The sequence below is a fragment of the Camelus ferus genome, chromosome 20 (genome assembly GCF_009834535.1).
Source record: "Camelus ferus isolate YT-003-E chromosome 20, BCGSAC_Cfer_1.0, whole genome shotgun sequence".
Classification (NCBI taxonomy): Eukaryota; Metazoa; Chordata; class Mammalia; order Artiodactyla; family Camelidae; genus Camelus; species Camelus ferus.
In genome coordinates, this window is record NC_045715.1 from 7875711 (window position 1) to 7893876 (window position 18166).

The following is an 18166-nucleotide window of genomic DNA, read 5'->3' on the forward strand; positions in this document are numbered from 1 at the left end:
GTCTTTACTCTGTTCTCTGAGTACTCATCAGCGTTTGGAGAGTTTCGTCTTGGGTTTAAGTTTGATGTCTCAATACTGTAGGAAACAGAACAATGGCAGGTGTAAAGAGGTAGTCATTTCTCATTATAAGCCCCGCTGGGCAGCTGGCGTGCCTGATCTGTTTGTTGCCATTCTAACTAACGAATGAAAGCATGAACTGAACAATGCCATAGAAATGTGGACAGTATCAGCAACAAGCCTACTGTCCCTTGCATATGTCTTGCTTCTTTCCAATGTCCATTCATTTAACGAAATGAATCGGGAACCTACTGTGAGTGCCACACCAGGTATTTCAGTAGACTATCTGCCTCTCCTCAGGTGTCTTTTCCATGTGCCAACTTTAAAGATTCTCATGCCTTTTTTTTTTCTATTATTTCCACTTGCAGAAGTAACAAATGTTTATTGCAGCAAGTAAAACAAGCTGTATATAAGGGGAAATGAGTCATCTCCCTCCTCGGCACCCTCCATTCCCATCACCCTGATGGAACCAAGGTTATCGCAGTTGTATTTTGATTAAGAAGGGTCTTCAGTCTTCCCTGTTAGACATCAATAAAGATCTTATATCAAATATTCACAAAAATACAAAAGATAATGATAAATCTTGTCAGTAATGTGCCTTATTTCCAGAAGACACTGGGCAATGTGAAACAGTCCTCAGACAGTCCAGTTTTGCAAATGCAGTTGCCCTAATTACAATAAAGGGGTCCCAAACAGCCCAGAAGAAGGGTCCATCCATGTGCTCTGTGTAGTATATTACTTGCACATCTCTATCACTTACTGTGGATATTGGAAGAACCAGTGTGGTGAAAAGCAGGTCTCTGAAGGCAGTTACGAACTTAATGTCTTTTTTTCCTGTAGTTATTTTCAGCACATCTTCCAGGCAGGCGACCCCATAGAAAATGGCCTGCAAGAGCTAAATTCATTACAACAAATGAGGGCATTTTCATTTGTTTTAATTAATACATTCTTCACTGACGTAAAGCACTATCCCTCAGGAGCAATATTGATTTGAGAAGGAGGGGGCTGCTGGCTGTTTTGGTTGGGAGCCAATTCAAAGGCTGGTCTTGCAGCTCACTGGGCCCTGACCTTGCTTGCTAAAACTGATTGAGTAAAGTTGTTTAGGGGATAATAATGTGTACAGTATTTAGTGTAATGGAGTAGAGCTAAAATGGAAACAAAATAGCTTAAAAAGAGAATGTAATGAGATAGATACCTTGGCAGCCCAGAGGTGGGAAAAACCAAATAAACAGCCCAAGAGCAAAGATCCAGACACAATGGTGGATATATTCTGGCCTCTTCCTAGGAAGAAAAATTTTTTTAATGCTTAGTGCTGCAATCTCATTAGAGAAGCCAGAATCAGGATCAAGAGCACCATGAAGGAGCTCTGTGCTCTCCTGAGGGAGATGCACAAAATGGCATCTTGTCATTCTGTGCCAAGGGTCATAACAATACAGAGTTAAGGTTGGTTTTGAGTTACTGCATCAGAATCTGTCCTGTTTCTTGAAAGCTCTGGATTGCTACAAAAGTAACAGCCTGGACTCTGCTCTGAGAGTATGAGTCAGGCAAGTTCTGGAACCTGGGGGGCTGGACTAATGACTAGCAAAGTTGGCTGCTGGGGAACCAACTCTGAGCTCTGAACCCTAGCAAAGCTCTAGCAGAGCCAGCCTCCTGCATCTCCTAGGGCTGAAAGGGTGGGTAGAAGAGAACTCAGAGATGGATTAGGCCAGCAGTACTCCCAGCTGGGTCCTCAGACCAGCAGCACCAGCAGCACCCCAAAGCGCGTTCGAAGTGCCCCGCCCCAGACTATGGAATCAGAATCTCCAGGAATTGGGCCCAGGAACTTATTTTGTACCAAAGTCTCCAGGTGAGCCTGATATATGCTAAAATTCTAGAGCCACCGGATTAGACATAAATTTATTACTTAAAAATCTTAATGACTACTCAATTCTATTTGTTATGTGCCAGGCATTAACAAGATCTAAGCTTTTAATTTCTTATAATAATTTTATGAGATTAAATCCTATTATTGCCTCTCCATTTCCCATTTTACAGGTGAGTAAACTAGGGCACAGAGAGATGAACAGACTTGCCTACAGTCTCATGTTTGATAAATGTCAAAGCCAGGATTTGAAACCCAGAGGCTGCTTCTTGAGCCAGACTTCAAAACAGAACAAAACAAAACAAGGTTTCTAAGAATAAAGACAAAGCACAGGTCAGAAGAGAGACCATTATCTCCAAGTGGGAGAATTTAATATTATTTTAAAAAATACTGATGCCTGATTCTCAGACTCCTTGATTCTAATTTAATGGGTCTGGAGGTGTAGCCTAGACATCAGGAGTTTTAAAAATTCTCTCAGGTGATTCTAATCAGGGCAGCCAAGGTTGAGAACCACTTGCCTAGAGGAACTTCCATTTGGAAATGCAGACCTAGGAGGTGGGGCGTGCAGATCCAGGGAGTGAACCCCGTGGTGGGATGAGATTAATGAAGAGAGGACAGAGAGGAGAGAAATGAGAAGCAAATGCTGGGAAAATACCCTCATCTAGGGGATAGAGGGGCTAAGCGGGCAGCAATAAGCAATATAGCAAAGAATGATCAGATGGTGGAAAACTAGAAGTGTTCAAGAACCCCATGGCCCCTGAGGGAGGAGGAGGCTTTAAGCCAGAAAGGGGTGTCCCAGGGAGGGGGCAACAGCTTTCAATGCATAAAGAGGCTGCCACCCCAATACTTGTCATTTACTTTTGCCACTCAGCCCCTAAGGGCTGTAGAATTTGGAGTGCAATCTTTGCACATGGATGGTAGAAGAAGTTGCCTCCTCCCTTCTCCCCCAGAAGCTCTCACCTCACCCCTGAGGCCACCACAGGCAGCAGCTGTAGTTAGGAAGGACAGGCAAGGGGCCTGGGCCTAGGATGAAGAGGCCTGCACTGTCGTATCAACACAGCAATTAATCACGCACTGAGCACTGAGCATCTGCTGGGTTTTCCATCCTTGAGGAGAGGCTGCCTCCACCCAGCATGTGAAGTCTGTGTGACCACTTTCCTTCATGAGAGCTTCCTAGCATCAACATGAGTCAAGCTTGTCCTGACTTTCTCTTGCCTTTCCCAGTCGCAGAATGTGGAAATTGGACTGGGGAAAAGAACACATTACTCAGAGCCTCCGTGGCTTCTCCTTCACCGATAGAAATTTGCTCCACACCACAGACTTGCCAATCACATCTCCCCCTCCACCCTCAGCTCACACACTATTTCACAGGCATATGCCACATTGGAAAGATGCCAGCTGTGTGAATGAAGCAGCCTTGTCTCCATTGATCTTAATCCATACTGACATGCCATCATCTGTATCAACAAGGAATATTTATGGAGCCCCCGCCCCCATTGGAGCTCAGGAAGGAGGGGCTAGGGTGTTGCGAAGAAAATAAATAGGCAAGAACTGGGGCCCATTGAAACCACAGCAGATCTGGGGAGCAAGGAGAGGGAGCCAGCGTTGACTCACTCAATGGGGAGGCTTCCTGGAGGGTCTCAACTACAGATTTGGATCAGCTCATCAAACTGTACAGTGGTCTGCTCATTCTCTAAGGACAATACACTGGAGTGTTTATAAGACATGCACAGAAAGAACAGCCAAGGGGGAAAATGGCAGCTGTTAGGGACTGAATTATATCCCCCCCAAAATTCATATGTTGAAGTTATGACCCTCAGTACTTCAGAAAGTGGTTGTATAGGTGATAGGATCTTTAGAGAGGTGATTAAGTTAAAATGAGGACAGTAGGATGGGCCCTAATCCTATAGGACTGGTGTCCTTATAAGAGGAGATTGGGACACAGACCCACACAGACACAAGGAGAAGGTAGTGTCTACAAGCCAAGGAGAGAGGCTCGTAGAAATCAGTCCTGCTAGCATCTTGATCTTGGACTTCTGGCCTCCAGAACTGTGAGGAAATTAATTCTGTTGTTTAAGCCGCCCAGTCTGTGGCATGGCAGCCCCAGCAAACTGACGCAGCAACATTAAAATAAGACAGTAACAACTGGTCATCTTTTATGACTCTTACAATAAAATTACAGGTGTTCACATTTCTCAACTAATTTGGCTGCTCAAAAAAGAAGAGCTAATGGTATCTTCTGGGCAAGGGTTACTTCAGAGTTGTTGTTCTCCGATTTGTCTTTTCTACCAGTTCTTCCCTCATTCTGTTTGTTCTTTTATGCCTTGTTCTGAAATACTGCTGAACTAAGTTTGTTAGCTGTCTTCCATTTTTGTTACTAGCTGACAAACTCACCACCTGGGAGAGCTGAATTTAAATTTTTTTAAAATTAGTGCAATTTAAGAAACCACAGCTAAAGAATATTTAGTTTTTACATTTCTGTCCTCACAAAAATCTTGAAATCACAGAAGCTTAACCTTTCTAAGTTGTCAAGTTTATTTTCCTTGCTTTAAGCTACAACCCTCTTAAACTATCCCAGGAAATGAGAATTTCTTCATTTAAAAAATAATTCCAGAGAGGGAGATTCCACAAGTTTCCTGAGCAAGATATTACAACTCTTACTGGATGAGTCAAGTCATCCAGCGCCTAGCTCAGCTCTCCATGCCTGACTCAGACAGGCTGGGACTTTCTCAGGTCTTGTCTTTGAAATGATGCAATACTTGCCATGGAGACTAATCCAGAATAAAACAGCACATGGGGACTAATTGTGATGAGTATTCTGTACAAGGGGACTGTGGTGGTAAGGGTGGTGGTATTTGGTGCAGGTAGAGGAAGACTTGCCAAATAATTCTGTATTATATGTCATATACTATTTCAGCCATCATTCATTGCACTTAGCTTATGAAAGAGATAAAAGAATGAAATAAAGAACATAGGTGAAGAAATGATATGAAGAACAAGCTGGAATGATGAAGAAAAAAAGAGAAGAAAGTAAGAACATTGAGGGATGGGCTGGGAGGAAGATTTGTAAGAATGCTTGGCCAGTGTTGTGTAGCTGATGACAGCAGGCTTCAAGGTAGCAGTAGAATGGCCATGGGGTAGACTGTCTTACATGTCTACATGACATGTGGGGTGGGGTTTTCTAGAAATTGGCTCTTACCAGTTAGAATCATGTTCTGATCGTTTATTTATGCAGCCAGCATTCACAGAATGCCTATTAGGTGCGAGAAATTAGACACAGTACAGGCCAGAGCAGGCTCTATGTTAATATGTTTTTATTAGGAAGAAGAAAGAGGCGGAGGAGGAACATTTTCTGTACATTTACTATTTTACATTATGTAGGTCAAGTTCCTTGGCAAACAGAATCTGAGATTCTGAGATCTGCCTGCAGAGTGTTCATTGAGAAATGCTCTCAGAACATCTGTGGGAAGAAAGGAGGGAGGCAGAGAGAAGGACTGAGCAGCAGGAAATCCAGAAAGGCAGTGTAGTTGCATGAGATTAGCTAATCCCCAAAGGAGCTCTGGAGCTGAGCTGCCCCTTCAGAATTGTCCTGGAGCCTGGCCTTTGTACCCCAGATCAGCCAGTCATTGGTTGTAGCAACCCCAGGGAGGGCTCTAAGCCTTGGTCTGGGTAGCTACCTTTTGCTGAGGACAATTCTGGGACAAGAGCTCAACTGTGGGTCATCAGTGGCCAACACTCCTTCTCCAGGAACTAAGGAATGAGTAACTCCATACTGGGGAGATGAGGGCATCTGTGTGCCACACGACGGTACCCACTACATATGGGGAAACTGAGGCACAGAGAAGTTAGGTAACTCACTCAAGATCACGCGGTAGGTAAGTGGCACCCAGGCAGTCTGGCTTCAGAAGCTAGGTCTTCAATCACTTATCTCTATACTGTGTGCAAAGAACCTACCAAAATGCTATATCATGGTTGCTCAATAAATTACAGCTATTTTATTTTGGGTGCTGGTAGTGACTCTTCTTTTCTGTCAGCCCTCATTCTTTCAGCTATCTGAGAGCTAAAAACAGTGGTCTGAAGCATTTTTGTGGAATAGACAGTTAAGTGTATTTCTGACTCTGCTGAGCTGAAGAGTTCCACAAAGTAATATATTAACCCAATGATGGAAATGAAAGGTTAGCCCCAAATACTGAAGTGGGTGTTGAATACTGTAAATGGATCCCTGCCTTCTCACGTTCATGGGCTACCTTGGAGTTTGGACAATGGAACATCCTCAAGGATCTCTCTACCCCTGGCCCTGCTTGCCATCCCTGAGGACCTATGTAATGAGGTTGCTGTTGTCATCCTGAGAACTTGAAGAAAATGAGGTCAGAGCTGCCTGAGGCTTGGGCACCTTTGTAAAGAGGGAAAGGAAAGGTTGTGCCTATGTTGGTGAAGTGGGGTGAGGGAAACAGGGAGGGGCCCACCCAGCATCTCCCCTGGAGATCCCAGTTATGAAGCACCACCTCTAACCATGTCTCAGAGGGAAATTTATTTTTAAAAAGAGAAAAACCCTGCAAACTGTATGAATTCTGCAGGCCAGTTTAAATTGCAGCTGAAAATTCCCTCCATCTCCTCCCCAGTAGCTTGCATTCCCCAGAGTCAGGGACTGTCCCTGGACAGAAGTGGAGTGGTTAGAAAAGAGGGACCACAACATTTGTGGAAGACACAGGCACTGGGAGTCTGAGCCAGCACGAGCACCCTGAGGGTGTCCACAGCACTGCCTTGTCTCCATACCAGCTTCTGGGAGCTGCCTCATTCAGAGGATTCACTGCCCTCTGCCTGAGCCTGCAGTCTGCCTCTGGGACTTCTCCAGTGCCTGAGGGCATCCACCTGGGCAGCTATTATACAGGGAAAACAATGGCTGCATAGCAATCCTCCTCTAGCTGGGAAGTTGGAGCATGAAGCCTGCAGAGGGAGATACTTAAGCAATGAAGCAGGTGGGTGATCCTTGCCTGGATCCATGACCCAGTAACCATGGAGCTCAGTGAGAAGCTGATGTCCCCAAAAATCACCTTCCCTTCTGCACTGCCTCTGCTCTACTCAAAGATGAGATGATTAGAAGCTCACCAGCACTCTCCCATCTTCTCTTTCCATCGTCCACTGCTTACACCATTCTGAATGCTTCCCTCATGTCAGGTCATTAATCCCTTATGGTCACTCTGTGGCTATTCACTGTTTTTTTTTCCATTTGACAGATTTGGAAATAGAAGATACAAAGAAATACCTGTCTCAGTGTCAGTACAGGTGGAGCTGAGGTACCATCCCAGAGAGCTGATGATCCTAGAGCTCATGCTTATAACTGCTAGGTTACATTGTCTTCCCCTTCCAACAGAGAACTAGCTGCCTCTTCCCTGGGGTCAGTTTACTCCCTCATTAGGCAGAGACTCACATCTCCCCTCTCCTTCCTTTATTCTCCTTAGGCACTATGCAGGACTTGGTCACCATGACCAGTTTTCAGTGGCACCCCATCACACCAGCTCATCCCACCCCCAAGCATCAATCCTTTGAATCTCCTGGAGTAGCTTCAGGAGGAAATGGGCACATTTAGAATGCTGACTTGCATTGAGGTGGATTTTGTTTTTAGGGGCTGTAACTGATATTCAGCCAACTAGAAATTAAAGCTGTTAAAAGAAGAGGGGTGTAAATTTCCTGGAAATCAGGATGGGATTCTGATTTCAATAAGCTTATATAAAGTTGAGTGTTACAGCAAGTTTTGAAATCTCTATGATTTTATAAATGCAACCATTAACTAGTTAATAATTAATTACACTAATTAATCATTAAGAAACACAACTATTAGTCAGCCCAGAAGACCTCAAGAGTTAGAAATTTTAAGGCCCAATATTTCACATAAAGTAACTTATTTGAAGTCTGTCCTTAAATTGATTCTCTAAAACACATTCATCCCAAATTCACTAATTGGAAAATGTTGCATTAAGTCACACTTTCAAAATGGCACCTAACAGAGAGCAGAAAGGAAACAGCCCCAGGTAAGCCCTCTCTGCCCATTTCAGGGGCCAGAAGATGGCAGAAGAGACTATACTGCTCAGGAATGCAGAAGAATCTGAGGTCAAGTCCAGTCAACATACCAGGTCACTCAGTTTTTATTATGAGGGTAATCTTTGCCAGCCACTGTATCAAATACAATGTAAAAATTGTAGAATGCTAGGGTTGGCAAGGACCCAGGAGATGAAAACTCCTGTTTTGGAGTCATTTACAATTTGGTTACAATGTTAAGATTCATGTGTGAGTAGAAATAAGAAGACAATACTACACATAAACAGTGACTGAGAGATGCTATAAAACCTCAGAGAAAGGAAAAACCAATTTGGGCTAGAGTTGGTAATCAGAGATGTTTAAGAATATGTGATTTCAAGTGGTCTATGAAAGCAGAAAACTGGAGAAGCAGGTAGGCCCTTCGTTCAAGGAAAGTGTAATATGCATAGAGCAGTGACAGAAAAAGCCTAGGGACCAACACTGGAGAAGACACAAGCCTTCCTGGAGAACAGAGAAGCCTTCCTGGGGAGAGGAGTGCCAGAAGGCTAGGTAGGCAGGTAAGCTCTTAAATCAAAAGTCTGGAATTGGTCTCATAAGGTAGAAGGGAGCCACTGCAGTTTCTTGAGTAGCAGATCACACTTCTCAAGCAGGCTCATGATGTTTAAAACAAAAAACCAAAAACAGTGCTTTGGGAAGATTAATCTGAAATCTGAGTGGTAGTTGGATGGATTGATAATGAGAGGAAAATGAAGAGATGATCTGATCATCTAGGTACAAGTTAATAAGAGCCTGCAACGAGGGGGAAGTAGGATTGGGGGAAAAGGGATGAACCTAGCAAAAGGAAAAACATAGGATTTGGTGGCTGATTAATCAGGGAACAAAAAGGGGATTATCACTAGGAAATAACAATGTCTTTGACAGATGAGTGTCTCTGAGACTGTAACTGAGCTAGAATTAAGAAGTCAAGAGCGCTGGTTTGTTGGGGTAGGTGATGAATCTGTCTTACCCATGCTTAGTGTGAGTGAGGTGGGACATCCATACTAGAATCTGGGTTTGATTAGACCATCAATCCTGGCTACAGACACTGATGACTTTAAGTTGACTCTTCTGAACATGAAGCTAATAGGTACATAAAGCTGAGATTTTTACAGTATTATTCTAATTCTACAAAAAATTTTTGTTACTATTTCTATTTTTAGTGTGTGTTTTCATTAAATTCTATGATTTAAACAAGCAGTCATCTTGATATTTTTCAAGCACAGTAGAGCTAGGTTCAGGGCTCAGATCTTTCAGGCCAAAATCAAAGACCAGCAAAGTACCAGAGAGGAGCAAGCAGAACCTCCAGGCCTCTTTGATTTGAACTTTCTGAATTTCCTCTCCTTAGCATTTCAGAGCGTCATTTTTTTCTTATAATAAATAAATCAGGAGACGGAGAAGATGGCGGAGTAGAAGGACGCTCGCAGGTCACCCTCTCCCACAAATACACCAAGACCCACATCTACAGACCCACTCAGCCAACCAGAACACCTGTGGATCTCCGACAGAACATCGCCCTCTTCAAAAGATAAAGACGCCAAAAATCTGGTAGGAGAAAAGGAAAAAAGAAAGAACAAAAGGCAAAGCAGCGCGGGACGGGTCCCGCGGGGAGGGAGCGGCAAAGGAGGACTGGCGCTCGCTCGCTGGGTCTCCCCTCTCCAACTGAGAGGCCAGAGGGACGGAGGGGGAGCCTCCAAGGCTCGGATCTGTACAGAGCAGCCCTTGACTAACAGAACTAAGTTAAACGGGCACAGAGCGTCCCCCCGACACCCAGCCTGAGACGCGGGCCGGCAGCGGCGGGCAGGGCCAGGCTGCACAAGCCGGCCGGAGGACGGAAGTGGCTGCACGGAGGCAGCCCCGGGGGGAACGCAAGGGGCTGCGCGCCGTGGCTGTGGGTGCACAGGGCAGAACAACCTGGGCCCTCCATAAAACAGCAAGGTTGATGTGCTCTCGGGGGAAGGGTGCACACCCCCATCTCTGAAAACCCGCGGAAAGTTTTCGGGGGAAGAGAGGCGGGGCTCAGGCACAGCCGCCATATCCTCCGCGCTGAGCACTCAGGCGGGGGTGGGGGCGAAACCTGCATCCGCACTGAAGGGCTTAGCAGCCTCAAAGGCCAGACTGAGACGGGCCTGCAGCCCGGGGCAGATAGGATCCTTCCATCCTGGTCCCTCAGAGAACTTGCTCCACAAAGACAAACAAGGAGCTGGGTTTTGGCTCGGAGCAGGGACAGGGCTGTCCCTCGGTCTTCCCCGAGCCCACCCGCGGAGTGCCGACCAGGGCAGAGCGCGCAGCCGCACAGAGAGCGGAACTACCGGCGGTGCAGGTAGAGGGAGAGCGGCCCCCCCGCCTTTGGGGCAGGAACACAGCCCCTGACTGAGGTGCTGGGAGGGGGCACGACCCGCCCTCCTACCTGGCCAGTCTGCAACATCTGACTGCGGCATCCGGAGGGGCAGCGACCCGCCCGCCCACAGCAGAGAGCTGCACCTGACCCAGTGTTAGGAGGAGGCGCGATCTGCTTGCCGACAGGTGCTGGGAGCAGCACAGAAGAGGGCGCCAATGGAGGGCCTCTGAAAACAGCAAGCTGAGCTTCTAAAACAGGACGAAGACAGAAAGACTTCACATTAAAAGCACACAGACTCCAGGAGAACACCGACAAACCCCCCCCCCCTTTTTTTTTTAAATCTGTTTTTACCTGTTCTATTTTCTATTACTCTCTTAATCTTTACTTCTTAATTCATTTCCATTTCTCTTGAGTTTTGATGTCCTGCTATTGATTAGACACAGGTTTCAAATACATCTATTCATCTCCCCCCCCCTTTTTTTGTAAAGGTTTTAAAAGGACGTCTCAACCCGATTAATACTCTGCTTCAACTCACTCTTCTATTATTCATTATACACTGTTTTCAAACCCTCTTTCTCCCTTCTTTTAAAATTCTTTCTCTCTCTCTTATTTATTTTTCTTTTTTTCCTAAGTTCTATTCCTAAATAGGCATCAGGTAGATAAAATCCTTAAGGACCAAAATAAACAACTGATACTCCATAAACCACAGTGCCAAAGAGGTATGAGCAAGATGAAGAAGCAGAAAAACCTTTCCCAATTAAAAGAACAAGAGAAATCCCCTGAAAGAAAGATCAACGAAATAGACATCGATAGCCTACTAGATCAAGATTTCAAAAAAGGAGTGATCGAATTGCTGAAGGAATTAAAAGAGATAGTGTTTAGAGATATAAAATATGTCAAAAATGAAATTGAAGCTATAAAGAAGAGCCAAGTAGAATGGGTAAACTCATTGACAGAGATGAGGAATGATCTAATAGCTGTGCAAAGCCGACTAGATAATGCAGAAGAACGAATTAGTGATCTAGAAGACAGGGCAATAGAAAGCACCCATTCAGAAGAACTACAAGAGAAGCAAATAAAAAATAATGAAAATAGCATAAGGGACCTATGGGATAATATAAAGCGTCCCAATCTTCGCATAATAGGGGTCCCAGAAGGAGAAGAAAGATCAAAGGGGATTGAAAAGGTTTTTGAAGAAATCATGACTGAAAACTTCCCAAACTTAAAGAAGGAATCAGATATCCAAGTACAGGAAGCTCAGAGGGTCCCAAACAGGAAGAACCCAAATAGACCCACACCAAGACATATCATAATCAAGATGGCCAGAGTCAAGGATAAAGAAATGATTCTAAAGGCAGCAAGAGAAAAGCAAAGAGTAAGTTACAAGGGAACCCCCATAAGGCTCTCAGCTGATTTCTCTACACAAACACTACAGGCCAGAAGGGAGTGGCAAGATATATTCAAAGCCCTGAATGAAAAAAAGATGCAGCCTAGGATCCTTTATCCAGCAAGGCTATCCTTGAGGATAGAAGGAGAAATAAAGAGTTTCACAGACAAAAAAAAGCTGCAGGAGTTTAGCAATACTAAACCCATGCTAAAAGAAATATTGAAAGGGCTATTCTAAATAGAAAAGCAGCAGGATGCTACAGAAATGAGAAACACACAACTGGAAAGGTGATAACTCATGAATTACAAATAAAGTAAACATGAAATTATAAAAGAAGACATACAAATCACTGAGAGTGGGAGAGGGAGGCAGGGAAATATAGAATATTTTTTTTTTAATTTTTTTTTAACGGTAGGATGGGTTTGAGATCATGTTACTATCAGTTTAATAAAAACAGTTATAGTAATGGGTTGATAGATTTACAAAAAAGGGTAACCACAAGCCAAAAATTTACAAAGGAGTCACAAAAATTAAATAAAGTCCATGATAATACAAAGGAAAATTACCAAACCACAAAAGGAAGAAGAAAGGAACAAAGAGGATATACCAATTCAACTGCAAAGATAAGTTCAAAATGGCAATAAACACACATCTATCATTAATTACTGTAAATGTTAATGGACTATATGCTCCAGTCAAAAGACACAGAGTGGCAGACTGGATAATAAAGCAAGAACCTTCAATATGCTGCATACAAGAGACCCACTTTAGGGAGAAGGACACATATAGATTGAGAGTGAAAGGATGGAAAAGGATATTCCATGCAAATGGAAAAGCCAAAAAAGCAGGTGTTGCAGTACTGATTTCAGACAAAATAGACTTTAAAACAAAGGCCGTAAAGAAAGATAAAGAAGGACATTTTATAATGATTTAAAGGAGTGATACAAGATGAGGATATCACACTCGTTAATATATATGCACCCAATATAGGAGCACCTAAGTACATACAAGAATTACTAACAGAGATAAAGGGGGATATTGATGGGAATACAACCATAGTTGGAGATTTTCACACTGCATTAACATCACTAGACAGATCTTCCAGACAGAAAATAAACAAGGCAACAGAGAAATTAAATACTACAATAGAAAAACTAGATTTGGTGGATATTTTCAGAGCATTACACCCCCCAAAAATAGGATATACATTCTTTTCAAGTGCACATGGAACATTTTCCAGGATTGATCATGTACTTTGGCACAAAAGAAACCTCAACAATTTTAAGAAGATAGAAATTATCTCAAGCATCTTTACTGACCACAATGCCATGAAACTGGAAATCAACAACAGAGAAACAAAGGAGAAAAAAAGGAAAGCATGGAGATTAAACAATATGTTATTGAAAAAACAATGGATCAATGAGGAAATCAAAGCTGAAATTAAAAAATACCTTGAGACAAATGATAATGAAAGCACAACCACTCAAAACCTGTGGGACACAGCAAAGGCAGTGCTAAGAGGGAAGTTTATAGCGTTACAGGCCTTCTTCAAAAAAGAAGAACAATCTCAAATAAACAGTTTAACCCACCACCTGAATGAATTAGAAAAAGAAGAACAAAAAGCCCCAAAAAGCAGCAGAAGGAAGGAAATAATAAAGATCAGAGAGGAATTAAATACAATAGAGATTAACAAGACCATAGAAAAAATCAACCAAACCAAAAGCTGGTTTTTTGAAAAAGTAAATAAAATCAACAAACCTCTGGCCAAACTCACAAAGAAGAAAAGAGAGAGAGCACAAATTAGCAAAATAAGAAAGGAAAATGGAGAAATTACAACAAACAAAATAGAAATACAGAATATCATATGAGAACATTATGAAAAACTATATGGAACCAAACTGGATAACCTAGAGGAGATGGACAAGTTTCTGGAGACATACTGTCCACCAAAACTGAATCAAGAAGAATCTGAACACTTGAACAATCCGATCACTAGAAAGGAAATAGAAGTAGCAATTAAAAACCTCCCTACAAATAAAAGTCCAGGACCGGACGGCTTCACCGGGGAATTCTACCAAACATACAAAGAAGAACTCATACCAGTCCTTCTCAAACTCTTCCAGACGATTGAAAAGGAGGGAATACTCCCAAACTCATTCTATGAAGCCACCATCACCCTGATACCAAAACCAGGCAAAGACACTACAAAAAAAGAGAATTATAGGCCAATATCACTGATGAACATAGACGCCAAAATCCTCACCAAAATTTTAGCAAATAGAACCCAACAACACATAAAAAAGATTATACATCATGACCAAGTGGGGTTCATCCCAGGGACACAAGGCTGGTTCAACATACGCAAATCAATCAGTGTAATACATCACATCAACAAGAGAAAGGACAAAAACCACATGATCATCTCCATCGATGCAGAAAAAGCATTTGATAAAATTCAACACCCATTTATGATAAAAACTCTCGCCAAAGTGGGTATAGAGGGAACATATCTCAACATAATAAAAGCTATATATGACAAACCTACAGCCAGCATAGTACTCAACGGTGAAAAACTCAAAAGCTTCCCACTAAAATCTGGGACAAGACAAGGATGCCCACTATCACCACTCCTATTCAACATAGTCCTGGAAGTCCTAGCCACAGCAGTCAGGCAAGAGAAAGAAATAAAAGGGATCCAAACTGGAAAAGAAGAAGGTAAAAGTGTCATTATATGCTGATGACATGTTACTATATATAGAAAACCCTAAAAGGTCCACACAAAAGCTACTAGAGCTGATTGAAGAATTCAGCAAGGTAGCAGGTTACAAAATTAACGTTCAAAAATCAGTTGCATTTCTTTACACTAACGATAAATCAACAGAAGAAGAAAGTAAGGAAACAATCCCCTTTAAAATAGCACCCAAAGTAATAAAATATCTGGGAATAAATCTAACCAAGGAGGTGAAAGAATTATACACAGAAAACTATAAACCATTGATGAAGGAAATTAAAGAAGACTTTAAAAAATGGAAAGATATTCCATGCTCTTGGATTGGAAGAATCAATATTGTTAAAATGGTCACACTGCCCAAGGCAATCTACAGATTTAATGCAATCCCTATCCAATTACCCAGGACATATTTCACAGAACTAGAAAAAATCATAATAAAATTCATATGGAACCATCAAAGACCTAGAATTGCCAAAGCATTACTGAAGAGAAAGAAAGAGGCTGGAGGAATAACTCTCCCAGACTTCAGACAATACTATAGAGCTACAGTCATCAAGACAGCATGGTATTGGTACAAAAACAGACATATAGACCAATGGAACAGAATAGAGAGCCCAGAAATGAACCCACAAACTTTTGGTCAACTCATCTTTGACAAAGGAGGCAAGAATATACATTGGAATAAAGACAGTCTCTTCAGCAAATGGTGTTGGGAAAACTGGACAGCAGCATGTAAAACAATGAAGCTAGAACACTCCCTTACACCATATACAAAAATCAACTCAAAATGGATTAAAGACTTAAACATAAGACAAGATACAATAAACCTCCTAGAGGGAAACATAGGCAAAACATTACCTGACACAGATTTTAAAAATTTTCTCCTAGAAGAAATAAAAGCAAGAATAAACAAATGGGACCTAATGAAACTTACAAGCTTCTGCACAGCAAAGGAAACCAGAAATAAAACAAGAAGAAAACCTACGGAATGGGAGAAAATTTTTGCAAGTGAAACCGACAAAGGCTTGATCTCCAGAATATATAAGCAGCTCATACGACTCAATAAGAAAAAAATAAACAACCCAATCCAAAAATGGGCAGAAGACCTAAACAAGCAATTCTCCAAGGAAGACATACAAATGATCAAAAAGCACATGAAAAAATGCTCCATATCACTAATTATCAGAGAAATGCAAATCAAAACTACAATGAGGTATCAACTCACACCAGTCAGAATGGCCATCATTCAAAAATCCACAAATGACAAATGCTGGAGAGGCTGTGGAGAAAGGGGAACCCTCCTACACTGCTGGTGGGAATGCAGTTTGGTGCAGCCACTATGGAAAACAGTGTGGAGATTCCTCAAAAGACTAGGAATAGACTTACCATATGACCCAGGAATCCCACTCCTGGGCTTGTATCCAGAAGGAAATCTACTTCAGGATGACACCTGCACCCCAATGTTCATAGCAGCACTATTTACAATAGCCAAAACATGGAAACAGCCTAAATGTCCATCAACAGGTGACTGGATAAAGAAGAGGTGGTATATTTATACAATGGAATACTACTCAGCCATAAAAACCGACAACATAATGCCATTTGCAGCAACATGGATGCTCCTGGAGAATGTCATTCTAAGTGAAGTAAGCCAGAAAGAGAAAGAAAAATACCATATGAGATCGCTCATATGTGGAATCTAAAAAACAAAAACAAAAACAAAGCGTAAATACAGGACAGAAATAGACTCACAGACAGAGAATACAGACTTGTGGTTACCAGGGGGGTGGAGGGTGGGAAGGGATAGCCTGGGATTTCAAAATTGTAGAATAGATAAACAAGATTACACTGTATAGTACAGGGAAATATACACAAAATGTTATGATAACTCACAGAGAAAAAAATGTGACAATGAGTGTGTATATGTCCATGAATAACTGAAAAATTGTGCTGAACACTGGAATTTGACACAACATTGTAAAATGATTATAAATCAATAAAAAATGTTAAAAAATCAATCAATCAATCAATCAATCAATCAATCATAATCCTAGGCATTACCTCTGCCTAGCATTATGATTCTATAGGATTGGAATATTTTGTCCAGTTTCTGAAATCAGATGTTTATATGATACCTTACATTTAAGTTAAAAAAGTCTCAAACATTAATTAGCATCCCCAAAGATGCACCATTTTTAACTTTTAACTCTAAAAATAATTTAAAATATTCTCAAAACATTTTTAAAAAATCTGTTTTTCTCCCATTCATTCACACTTTATCACTTCATTCATCAGATTGTGGTCAGCTGGGCTAGGAAAACAAGAAGGGATCAAGTGATGTGATTGGTTTGTAAATAGTTGAAAATGTGTACTTGCCATTTGGTCGGGTGATTTGTCCTTAAGATGAAACCTGAGCCTACAAAAACTTGATGCGGGATCTGAACATGGAAAAATGTATTTGCATTTCTTAGGTAAATCTGTCACTGTGTGTGTGCTGTAAAATGGCATTATTCCTCCATTGGAAATTGCACTTCCTACGCAACATACACCACTCTGCTCCCCACCCCCCCCAGACTTCCCCAAGCAAAGTTCAAAATCCTTTCTGCCTTTGTAGTCAATCCCATGGTGAAACCATTAATTTAGTCCCCAATTTGGGCTCATTTGAGAAGAACTTCAAGATAAGATTCTTTCCAAAAGAGCATTTAATAGTTAGCCAGTACAAAAGGTAGGTATGAGTAACTCCTGAATTGGGTTCTTCAGAGCAAGTTGTGAAATAAAAGAGAAAGCCAAAGCTCACAGACAAAGAAGAAAGACAAGGAATTTTGTATTTAATAAAATCAAAAGCTGCTATGTGTAGAGGCACTGATATTATAGACAAATAGATTGCTTCCCAATACAGCCATATGAACTTACCAGATTCAGGAATGTCAGGTACTTCCATTGTCCACCATTTATAAAGAGTTTGGATTTCCGTGGATCCCCTACTTGTTGTGAGATATGAAAATTGAGGAAGACATACCAGCTAAAAACAAGAAAGTGGTATATGCACGTAGAAGTCCGCGTCATGGCTAGCTCTGACCAGGGAACTGTAAATGTCTCAAGTAGCTTCTCTCTGGCATACCTCTGCAGGTCACAGCTGAAGTCCTAAAGCAGAAGAGAGCTGTAAAACACACCCTTCTGGGACTGAGAGTTTCAACATGACTGAATTTTGCTTCTCTCATAGGCTCCTTTCCTCATAAACTTGGGAGACAGGATTGTTGCTGATTATCAGATGCCTTCATTTAGATAATAGTAGGTAATCCACAGATTTGCATAAGTATCAGTATGATAGGCTTTGAAAAGGGCAGGGAGCAATGCAAGAAATGTACTTTGCACTGTTTGACTGGGTTGGAGACAAGACTAAATGACCTTATCATTAAACACCAGTAAACTCTAATGAAATACCATCATGGCCATATTTTCTTTTCATTTGGGCGGAACAAAGAAGTTGCCATAATGTATCTTGAGAGAGTGAAAAGCAGGTTGACAAACCAGAAGGGAGAGTTTGTGGGCATGTTTAGCTCATGGAGGGAAGTAAATAGAAGGAAAAAGCGTGTTGTAACTTATTCCTTTGGCCTCCAAGGCCTTGTAAAACCTGAAACAACCCTTGATTCTCCAAGGAGCAGCCCCAGGGTTTAGGTTTTTGGGGTTTTTTTTTTTCTTTTTTCAATTTTT

At 41.9% G+C, this 18166-nt stretch overlaps 1 protein-coding gene across 3 annotated transcripts in view; it reads right to left on the minus strand.

The window, feature by feature from the left end:
• The window catches only part of ADTRP (androgen dependent TFPI regulating protein), a 64369-nt gene extending 46718 nt beyond the window's left edge, over positions 1 to 17651 (minus strand). The window contains exons 1-2 of one of the 3 annotated variants that reach the window (XM_032462500.1): positions 17366 to 17647; positions 818 to 952 (exon numbers count right to left, since the gene is read on the minus strand). In XM_032462500.1, the coding sequence (XP_032318391.1) occupies positions 818 to 952; positions 17366 to 17518 (288 nt within the window). In that variant the 5' untranslated portion in view covers positions 17519 to 17647. Of the gene's footprint in view, positions 1 to 817; positions 953 to 17365 lie in introns of all 3 variants that reach the window. The other 2 variants (XM_032462501.1, XM_032462502.1) reach the window with 2 other exon arrangements.
• Between the last annotated feature and the right edge of the window lie 515 nt (positions 17652 to 18166).